Source organism: Misgurnus anguillicaudatus, chromosome 22 (genome assembly GCF_027580225.2).
Source record: "Misgurnus anguillicaudatus chromosome 22, ASM2758022v2, whole genome shotgun sequence".
Classification (NCBI taxonomy): domain Eukaryota; kingdom Metazoa; phylum Chordata; class Actinopteri; order Cypriniformes; family Cobitidae; genus Misgurnus; species Misgurnus anguillicaudatus.
In genome coordinates, this window is record NC_073358.2 from 5,109,477 (window position 1) to 5,121,500 (window position 12,024).

Genomic DNA, 12,024 nt, shown 5'->3' on the forward strand with positions numbered 1-12,024 from the left:
TTGATCGGATGTAATGGTCATGCATTTGGGTTGTGCTTCTAAATTTAGACCTGAAACAGCTATTTGCATTTTATAAAAATTGTACTCAGCATGATTTAACAAGATCACATTCAATGTTTCAGCCTACATTATACTGCCTCCAGTTTTAAACTTTCTGAGATTGGAAGCCTAAATAATTTGTCTTCCATCTGCTCAATTCTCAACACACACATTCTCAAATACCCCAATCAACACTAAAGCGCAACGATTTAATTCCTCTACAAGCTCAAAAGCAAAGCGTTCTGCAAAGCTTCTGAACACAGAGATTTTCTTATTTATGTTACACACAACATCAACGGCCTGACAACATACGATATGGCCCGTTTCATCTTATTCATTCATTACTCATCTCATTATTGGTGTCAACAACCATCTTATCTAAGTTTTTCTAAGCTAAACTTAAATAAATACATTGCCAGAAGTTTGAAATTATATTTATGAATTTGACAGATGATTTTATCCAAAGCACATTCGATCTATACATTTTTTTATCAGTATTCAGTATTTATATTCCGTAAGGATCGAACCAACGACCTTTGTGCTGCTAATTAATCAATAAGCTATAGGAACAGGTGAAGTTGAAAATAACATTTTCGGGGCTCAACATAAAGGACTGCCCGATTGCCCAGGGCCAACGCTCCGGCCAGTAAACAGTCTTGTCATTGGCCCAATCGGGCCAGAGCATCGCCCTCAGTCACCAAAATATATTTTCTCCCTGTGGCCGTTTGTCTGTATGTATTCTTATGCAATGTAACCATTGAGATGTATTTAAAGTGTGGAAAACAAACTTCAAATGATCATTTATAGCAGAGATGCATGTGTCGCTTGTGTGAAATATAATTAATCAAACTCAAATATTTTTTAATGATTGAGCCTAAACCAAAAAGCATTAGGAATCCCGCTCTCCCCTACATAGTGTGCATGGTGTCTTAAATTCATCTGGTTCCTAAACTTAAAGGTGAGACATATGAATGAAGAGAATTTTAATTAAGCGCATCGAGAGACATATCAACACAGCATATTAACACTGTTTTATTAATATTGGTTCATTATCTTCCTTACAAAAAGATTCCTTTGATATGTGTTCTCCATTGCTGTGCACAGTTAATCCTGATATACCTGATTATTGGCCCTGATGAGAGGATTGTGAAATTTCAGAACTAGAGATAACATTTAAAATTGCCAATTGTCTTGAATTATGATTAAAATGCATATTTATGCAATTATGTATAATTATGTATGTATATGTATTGCTCCCTTGCAAAAGAGATTTGAATATCTCAATGGGACATCACCTGGTAAAATAAAGGGTAAATAGAAAACATAGAAAAATTAGGTGCGTCACACAGCTAGTGCAAAACGAAAAGTTGTGGTTTAAAAGTGATTTTTTTTCTTGCCAAAAATGACAATCGCTTCGCTAGATAAAACCTCATATGCCTTTGAAGCAGCATTGAAAATGCAATTTTAAACTGCATTGAAACTGTAAACTGTTAAGGTCCTCCAATAAAGTCTATTAAAATGGGAAAAAAAACTAATTTGAACTTTAATTTTTTTCCGACTGAATTTTGGATAATATGGGGGTGAGTAAATTATCGTGAGTTCTTCTTATGAAAGTGGAGTAATACTTTAAAAATATAATTCTGATTTGTTTAGCATATTTGGTCCCTACAGTACCCCCATACAGTCATTCGGGTTATTTTGTAGTTTTGATAAATGTAGTATCATTAAAAAAATGTGTACAAGACACATTAAAGTTGCATGTTTTAACTTTACAACAAACAGTTGTGAAACTTTACAAAGCAAAGGGGGTGTAAAAAACTGCTGAGGCTGTGTATTAGCATATAAGCACTGAAATGAGAACTGAACTGAGCGGCCGACTGCACATCCGTTATGTTGTCATTGGCATAACAACCCCGAGCTCACAAGTCGAACCAAAAACAAGTTTGCTAGTTGAAAAAGTTTTTTTTTTTTAAATAACAAAAAGATAGATGAAACGTGGTGCTTTACCTCTCTCTGTTCACTGCAGATCTTGCAAAGCCACTGAGATCTTTTTTGACTGCCTGTAGTCTCAATCCCACATTTAGTGCACACTTTCTGCAATAAAAACACATGTGTCAAAAATACAATCCATAAGAACCACCATTTTTAAAGGCTAAAAGATGCTCAAATTATCACAAATTAAATGGGATCTTACTATTGACCAACTAATTACCAGCTAATCATGTGCAATTTAAAACAGGTACAACGCATGCTATTTATATGGAAATGGCACAACTGTGGTTATTATTCCAATTATGTTGCTTTTCAGGTGAAATTGTGTGTAAGCAGGGCAAGTACAGATAGTAAACATGTCTGAATATGATGAAGCACAGCAAAAGCAGCACAGCATGGTATGCATTTATATTATGCTAGCATAAAAACATGTCCTACCCTAGTTATAATATCACATTTCAGTTCAAAACATATACAATCATTGCAATCTGGAAAAATGCATTACACAGACTCTAAAATCTGTGGCTTATTTTGGGTCTTGATTTACTGAACCCTGAGATGATTTTGCGCTAGTTTTGACGGACTAAGATGGTGTGAAGGTATTATTCTGCGTCTGAAATTGCTACTTTCATTTTTTTAGTGTGCATCCGATAGACACTTTACTATCCCATGAGGTCACGCTAGCTGCCAAATTAAAAAAATAAATCCAGAAATCTATGAAGTGGGTGCATCTTGTTAACACCTGCATTTACCAATAATTTAGATTTTTTTATTGTGCGGCAGATCCTTGGCAATGCATTTATTCCCCAACATTACAAAGCATGCAAAACATCTTTATAAATTTCTCAAAGAAATACACTGTAATTTGTAGCACTAAATTAATTCACACGGAATATATTAATGTGGATTCAGATGGCCTAGCTTTAAAAAATCAATTTGAAGGTGAGGACTTGGATAAAATGCGATAAAAAAAAAACTTTAATCAGGCTTTATGTAATGGAGGACACACACTAGACTGAAGTGCCAGTAATTTTGTTTCTAGCAGAAGTTCTATATACTTCATTTGCTTGGTGAGAGAGAGCGAGATAGAAAGAAAATAAGAGAATAAGAGCTAGGTTACAATGACATGCCTTCAATTATCTTAAAGCACTCATAACCCCCCTCTGTAAGTGAGTGCCATCTTAAACCTTACAGCATTTTTTTCTTTTAGATAGCATGCATAAAGTTCCTACTACCTAGTCAAGAAATCACACGTTACACACACACACACACACATGCATTTGTGTGTATTTATTTATACAACATAATTACAATAGTGCACACACATACACTCACCTAAAGGATTATTAGGAACACCTGTTCAATTTCTCATTAATGCAATCAACCAATCACACGGCATTTGCTTCAATGCATTTAGGGGTGTGGTCCTGGTCAAGACAATACGCACAACCGGCGCAACGTCATAGAATGTCTCTGAACAGGTTCACGCCCACTTTTGGGGGAAATCGCACTAGACGTTCCATTGACTTCCATTCAAAATAGCGGAACAAAGCAACCTTCGCACACAGCCGGCAGGCGTAAACAACCCATGAAATCACTCAGACCAAACACGCCGAGTAACCATCTGTCCACCCCGCCGGCCATAGAGCGCGAAAGACACACCAACACACCCAATTTGGTCAATACAAAAACATGTCTCCCTCATTCTCCCAGCATCAAATTTGTGCAACAACGCTCCCTATTGGCCAGAGGTGTCTTACCCGGACATTAAACACGTACCTCATCAAGTCAACAGGGAAGCAAGTGAATGATTTTACTTCGTATTTGAAAGTTACTTAGTATTTATTTATTATGTCTTTATATTTAGAGGAATGAGTGCACTTTTCCGTCCAGCCATACAACTAACTGGCTTAGCGATATTTCCAGCAATCACTGGATGGCGTTGTTACACAAATTTGACGCTGTGAGAATGAAAGGGACATGTTTTTATATAGACCAAATTAAATGTGTTAATGTATCTTTCGCGCTCTATGGCAGGCAGGATGGACAGATAAATACTCGACATGTTTAATCTGAGTGATTTCATAAGTTATTTACGCCTGCCGGCTGTGTAAAACCGTTGCTTTGTTCCGCTATTTTGAATGGAAGCCAATGGAGACGCTGCCTTTTTAACCCCCGAAAAGGGGCGGTGACGAAATTTACAGTCAAGTTCCCGGATGTGCCGGTAGTCCGTATCTCCTGAACTACAAACTGAATGTCAGAAAAAGAAAGAAATGTGATTTAAGCAATTTTGAGCGTGGCATGGTTGTTGGTGCCAGACGGGCCGGTCTGAGTATTTCACAGACTGCTCAGTTACTGGGATTTACGCACAACCATTTCTAAGGTTTACAAAGAAGTGTGTGAAAAGGGAAAAACACCCAGTATGCGGCAGTCATGTGGGTGAAAATGCCTTGTTGATGCTAGAGGTCAGAGGAGAATGGGCCGACTGATTCAAGCTGATAGAAGAGCAACTTTGACTAAAATAACCACTCGTTACAATCAAGGTATGCAGCAAAGCATTTGTGAAGCCACAACACGCACAACCTTGAGGCAGATGGGCTACAACAGCAGAAGACCCCACCGGGTACCACTCATCTCCACTACAAATAGGACAAAGTGGCTACAATTTGCACAAGCTCACCAAAATTGGACAGGTGAAGACTGGAAAAATGTTGCCTTGTCTGATGTGTCTCGATTTCTGTATAGACATTCAGATGGTAGAGTCAGAAGTTTGCGTAAACAGAATGAGAACATGGATCCATCATGCCTTGTTACCACTGTGCAGGCTGGTGGTGGTGGTGTAATGGTGTGGGGGATGTTTTTTTGGCACACTTTAGGCCCCTTAGTGCCAATTGGGCATTGTTTAAGTGCCATGGCCTACCTAAACATTGTTTCTGACCATGTCCATCCTTTTATGACCATTATGTATGCATCCTCTGATGGCTACTTCCAGCAGGATAATGCACCATGTCACAAAGCTCGAATCATTTCAAATTGGTTTCTTGAACATGACAATGAGTTCACTGTACTAAAATGGCCCCCACACTCACCAGATCTCAACCCAATAGAGCATCTTTGGAATGTGGTGGAACGGGAGCTTCGTGCCCTGGATGTGCATCCCACAAATCTCCATCAACTGCAAGATGCTATCCTATCAATATGGGCCAACATTTCTAAAGAATGCTTTCAGCGCCTTGTTTGAATCAATGCCACGTAGAATTAAGGCAGTTCTGAAGGCGAAAAGGGGTCAAACACAGTATTAGTATGGTGTTCCTAATAATCCTTTAGGTGAGTGTATATGATGCAAAAACAAACTTTTATTTTGTATGTAAATTATCATGATTTATCTTTAGACAGCCCTACCTGCACCCCTCTAGACACATACAGGAGCTTGAAGGGGACATTTCACAAGACTTTTTAATATGTCAAATAAAACTGTCCCCAAAGTACATGTGTGAAGTTTTAGCTTTAAAATACCTCATAGATAATTTATTATCCACAAGTTTCCTGCGTCAAAAGTGGGCGCGTCTTCCGGTTCGAAGTAAACAAGCGGGACACATAGCGGGACGTAAACTTGTGGATAGCATGTTAAAATTTCAACTTTGTAGATGTGTGCAAAAATGTGCCTTGGTGTCTCCTTTTAAATGCATATGAGCTGATATCTGCACTAAATGGCAGTGCTGTGGTTGGATAGTGCAGATAAAAGGCTGATATTATCCCCTTCTGACATCACAAGGGGAGCCAAATTTCAATTACCTATTAATTCACATGCTTGCAGAGAATGATTTACCAAAACTAAGTCACTGGGTTGATCTTTTTCACATTTTCTAGGTTAATAAAAGCACTGGGGACCCAATTATAGCACATAAACATCGAAAAAGTCTGATTTTAATGATATGTCCACCAGAGGTTGCATTTATGGGCCATTGTGGTCTAATTTAAACAACCGTGATAACTGGCAACCGAGCTGTTGAAATACACGTTTGGCTAAACTGGCAGTGGGCAGGATCACACAGACAAAAACAAACAATCCGGACTGAAGGGTGCATTTCAAAAGGAGAATAACTGCTGAAAGCTCCTTTAATTCAGTATGTACTGTCACAGTTAGTCATGGGCCGGTATAAGATTCTGGCGGTATGATAACCTTTACCAAAACTACCACGGTGTTGCGGTATTGCCATTGCAACACTAAAATGTGTGTTTTTTCAAATGCCAGGTAAAACAAAGCCTTTAAATTATAATAATTTGAATATGCTTTAAAAATATATATATAATTTTTCATAATGTATATTAAACGTTAACATAAAATCAATTACATGATTTAATGAATTTTGTATAAACACAGCTCATACCTTGGAGACGGTATCACAAAACATTTTAGTGGTTTTGAAACCTTGACCGTTTAAAACCTCGGTATACCTTGAAACCGGTAATCAGCCCATGCCTAGTCACAGTATGCCAATTGGGACACAGAGTGGTCATTTTTGCATTTCAAGTCTTCTGCTGCCACCATGTGGTGTCTTAAAGTTACTGCAAAACCAGTTCTTACCATACAGCAGTCCAAACAGATGACGGATGAGGAGCCCAGCAGACCCAACATTTCTCCACACAACAGACATTGTGACAGACCGTTCCCTACCGCAGACCTCCTCATGTTCTCTAAACGCTCCACTAGACGCCTGAAACACAAACAAAACGTTACTTAAGAATAAACCCCATCATTGTTTCCAAATATATCAGATTACATGGAGAACGTAAACTTAATGTAAATGTAACGTAAATAAACCTCAACTGTTAAAGACACATAATTGTTAATGATCGACTTTCTCGTTTAAGGTCTCAGAGACCCTGATGCTGTTTAAATGTAAAAATACATTTTTAAGAACAGCATGCAAACTATCTTAAAGCATATCAAACTCAACCGAGGTGAAACATTAAAGTACCCTAAACCGAAATATCAGACATGTGAGAAGAGATGTGATGAAGACTGATAAATGTCTTACCCAATCCTGTGTTGTTCAATAAGCTCAAGCTGTTCTGCGCGGTGGACGACGTTCATAATGAGGTCCAGTTCTGTTTTATCAAGGGTCTGAGCTTTCCTCTGCCTCTCTGTCTGAAACGTGTGGATAGACCAACCCGTATGTAACCTGGTTAAAACCCAAACACGCACACACATAAATGTAAAAATCACTCATTAACTCTTTCCCCGTCAGCGTTTTTAAGAAAAATTCAAAATGTATGATTTTTACAAAAGTTTAATGCCTTTCAGGAAATTTTCTTTTTTAAATATATAAACATACAATATATCAAATGAAATAACAAACCCTCTGCTTTCAAACAAAAAATACTTTTCATCCTACCTTTATTTGTTCTCTTTTTATCACCTCTCAAATATGGGTAATTTAAATTTCATTGTGACTTTTAATGATCTGTCAACTCATGTTGCATTTTCATTGGCTACTTAAAGATGAAATATGTAAAATTCACAACTAGATGGCGCCAAAACAGCAATATCAACAAATGACGTCGATTAATGACGCTCTGAAGCAGCTTGGAATTATGGGATTTGTAGTTTTTAACTCAACCGCTGATGGCCATTAATCAGACGCGAACGAGAAATCACGTTGACGGATAAGGTAATTAAGTCTTATAAATGTTCCGTTTGATGACATTGTTTTATTTGCATATAAAATGTTATATTTGATGTTAAAAACGAAATTGTTAGTCATATGTTACAGTATGAGTCCAAATTCGTGTGTTAATTAAGTGTTCAAACTTACAATCTAAAAGGATTTCACATAATGTATTGACAGTACAAATCTTATTGTGAACTTATGATGTAAAATTATGATTGACTGTACAGTACCAAACTCTATTAGTAAGTGTCTTATTGCTGTACAATACTTGATGTGCATTATATCGTCCGCGGGAAGACGCACTGATTACAATCTACACACTAATCTTGTGATCGATATAATAGCATATGATTTTTAAAGAGTTACGAATCAAAACAACTCACCCGTCGCGTAAAACACAAGCAAGATCAGCATCTCTGTCTAGTTAAATGTTGTCGTGAAGCTCTCTCTATCCAGATAATGCAACACCCATATTAATCCGGATTCTTTCTCTCGTCTTGTTCCAAACTCTTCGTGGGTCGTTTGGTTGGCCCGTATGGGAGCTGTCTTTGCTGACACAACCAGCGGCAGACGGTAAAGAGTAATCTTAGTCCATAAACAAGCGTGCAGACCGACAGGCGCTAACGCATACTTCCGCATTTGTACACGACACTGTTGTCATGTGCTTTTCACTTCAGTAAAGGCGGTAACAAAGGGTCACGTGGATATTAACATTATTGACAGGAGACTGCACTGCCCCGTGTCAATGTTTTGAATCAATGGCAATTTTCTCACGATTTACAAGTAGTTGAAAACATTACAGATATTGATAGTAATCAGTTGGACAAAATATATAACACTGGCCTAGTGGTTTTTGGATATTTTACTGCAAATATCTTACAAATTGCACCTTTAACAAGTACTAATACACACTTACACACCAAAGGAAATGTAAAATCATGAATCGGACCATAGTTGCTCTTTAATGCATCCTGATTATGCAAACATGATGGCATTATGATCATATATCTTTATACTAAACCTATATTTATTCGATGCAACACTTATTTGATTGGATGAGTTATTAAATCATGCACTGAATGTAATTCTTCATACAAGAAAAGTTGAAAAAGCCTTCTTACTTTGCTCTAAGGGCTAGTTGTCGGTCATTGGGACACACCCACTGGTCATTGTCACTGCCAAACATTGTGTCTGTCATGTTTCAAAGAGAGGCTGCAATACATAAGAATAAAAATAATAATAAAATACACCAACTTACAAACCATTTCTCAATCCCATGATTCAAGGTGTACAAACATCACATACAACAGAAGCAATAAGAAAAAAGCTTGGCATATTATAATTCTTTGAAACACTTCTGAAAGCTTTCACCTTTAATGTAAGCGCAACAAACACAATGAAAGAGAGATTAACTAGCTATGACAGGTGTTAAATGTTGTGATAGAGCTTACAGTTGACTATTATGTAAAAGCAAAGTGCCACGACTCAAATGATTATCAGATTATTTATCTCGAAACATATCCCAAATCAGATATTTTAAAAGTAAAGTTTAACATCACAAACCTAATAAATAAGTGACAATAATATTCCATTATCTGGCATAGAATAATAATTTTTTTTCCATGTTAAGGTACAGTATATATGTACTAAATAATTCATGAAATAAAGACAAGTTTAATAAAAGAAAATGTAACCGATACTATTGCAAAAGCAAACAAAAACAAAATTAAACCATCAAAACAGAATTTTGTTAGAACTGAAATTTTAGATGTCACCTGAAACAAAAAAAATTACAACATACTATATGGTAATATGATCATTTTTGTGATTTTGTTGTAAAAAGAAACTATAAAAACTATATTGCAAAAATCATGAGTGTAAATACTTTTATCATTTATGTTTATAAAATTATTTTTATATTCTATTTTATGACACAATTACAGACTCTATCACACCCAGACAAAATGGACATATAGAAATAGAAACTTTAAAGGAATATTCCATTTTCTTAAAAGAAAAATCCAGATAATTTACTCACCACCATGTCATCCAAAATATTGATGTCTTTCTTTGTTCAGTCGAGAAGAAATTATGTTTTTTGAAGAAAACATTGCAGAATTTTTCTCATTTTAATGGACTTTAATAGAACCCAACATTTAATACTTAATTCAACACTTAACAGTTTTTTTCAACGGAGTTTCAAAGGACTATAAACAATTCCAAACGAGGCATAAGGGTCTTATCTAGCGAAACGATTGTCATTTTTGACAATAAAAATAACAAATATACACTTTTAAAGCACAACTTCTCGTCGTGTAGATCCGGTCGTGATGCGCAAGCTGACCCCACTACGTCACCGCAATACGTCATCACGTCAAGAGGTCACAGTGGACGAACGCGAATCTCCGCCCCAGTGTTTACATGTGTTGAGAAAGAGGACCGTTCCTACGTTGTTGTATGTAAACTGATACTAATTAATGTCTTTGTGGCAGTTTATTGTTTAAAATGGTCCGCAAATGTGCGTTTTATATATGTAACACGTGACCTCCCTACGTCATTACGCATTTACGTTAGATCGCGCTGGACTGGACCTTGACGAAAAGTTGTGGTTTAAAAGTATATATTTTTTATTTTTCTTGTCAAAAATGACAATCGTTTCGCTAGATAAGACCCTTATGCCTCGTTTGAGATCGTTTATAGTCCTTTGAAACTCCGTTGAAAAAAACTGTTAAGTGTTGAATTAACTATTAAATGTTGGGTTCTATTAAAGTCCATTAAAATGAGAAAAATTCTGCAATGTTTTCTTCAAAAAAACATAATTTCTTCTCGACTGAACAAAGAAAGACATCAACATTTTGGATGACATGGTGGTGAGTAAATTATCTGGATTTTTATTTTAAGAAAATGGACTAATCCTTTAACAGAAACTTTGCACGGTAAATATTGACATCTGAGATATTAGTTTAGTTAAAAACTTGGGTAAAAAGTTTTTATATTAAGGTTGACATTTGCATGAACCGTTTTTATTAGACTCTTAATGGATTCTAACAACTAACCGGTATGTATGAATGGCCTGAGGGTGAGATTAACCGAGTTTGAAGCAAAAATATTTAACGAACGTATAATACAAGCCAAAAGCATTCGCTTAATATCATTCTCCTTTTTTGATGAAGGTGGCATTTAGCGGCTTTTGCTCTCTGACCTCCTTTGGTCCCCACACCATAGGGCAGTGGTTCTCAAACTTTTTGGCATGCGCCTTCCTTAGGGTGCATCATCCCTTTGCAGCTCACCCCCCTCAAACTTAGAATTTAAATGAAACAAAACATATTGGGGCGGTTTAGATTAATCCAGAAGCGGGCCTTAGAGGCTGTTTACACCTGATATCAAGATGCATTTTGGTCGATCAGATCACAAGTAGATGATGGCAAATACAGGTAAAGTAAACGTTTTGAGCTCATCCACTTTCGACCACATTCAGAGGTAGTCAGAAAAATATGATTGTGGTATAGACGCACATGTAGTTGAATGTGTTTGAACAGCCACAAAACACCGCCAACTGGTCTAATGTGTAATGTATCAAGCATGGATCTAATTCACTAATAATTTTGTACGTTTATCATATTTATATATTTCACGTGTATAGGGCTGTAACGATTAATCATGTGTCCCATTAAAATGCCTGTCTGAAATCGATTCTGAATCGCAAGGCTCCGATTCCGTGTTTCATGTACAGCTTGTGCGTGTACTATGGCATTTGGTCAGTAGGAAGTCCTTATCAATCTAAAATCATTATGAGTCTGAGTCGTTTATAACGTGCATTTAAAAAAGCAACACTCGTTAAACAAAATCATTCAACATATTCTTTATTATCATGAAAATACCTGAAACAATTTAAAGAACAGCGATATAAATATTCCTGTAGACATTTCCTGGAATAGCATTTGTAATGCTACTTCTTTAGTGGCACAAAGGGAGTTTCTGCACGAGAGCGCCCCCTGGCTTTGGGATGTGCCGTAGGATTTCACTGTAATTTATTTAAATTCATTCATTGAGAAAACGCGCATTTGCACGATTAATCGTTACAGCCCTAGTGTATATATATCACATGTAAACATAAATTGGCCATTTTATATATGGAAGGTATTTTTGGTCTTTTTTAAATTAATTAATTAAATGCTAAAATAAAAAATTAAAATCGCAAAATATGTTCCAAATTTGAAAATTAAATGCTAAAATAAAAATTAAAACATTAAATTAAATTATTTCATTTTCATGTTCAACTTGATGAAGCATCATTCTGGCCAAATTGAAAAATAAA

The 12,024-nt window shown here is 36.3% G+C and overlaps 1 protein-coding gene across 7 annotated transcripts in view; it reads right to left on the reverse strand.

The window, feature by feature from the left end:
- doc2b (double C2-like domains, beta) overlaps positions 1-12,024 on the reverse strand; it is a 338,855-nt gene that overhangs the window by 311,082 nt on the left and 15,749 nt on the right. For all 7 annotated transcript variants that reach the window (XM_055200513.2, XM_073860667.1, XM_055200509.2 and 4 more), the window contains 4 exons: positions 8,828-8,918; positions 7,074-7,217; positions 6,620-6,749; positions 2,047-2,133 (listed from right to left, as the gene is read on the reverse strand). In XM_055200513.2, the coding sequence (XP_055056488.2) occupies positions 2,047-2,133; positions 6,620-6,749; positions 7,074-7,217; positions 8,828-8,904 (438 nt within the window). In that variant the 5' untranslated portion in view covers positions 8,905-8,918. The remainder of the gene's footprint in view (positions 1-2,046; positions 2,134-6,619; positions 6,750-7,073; positions 7,218-8,827; positions 8,919-12,024) is intronic.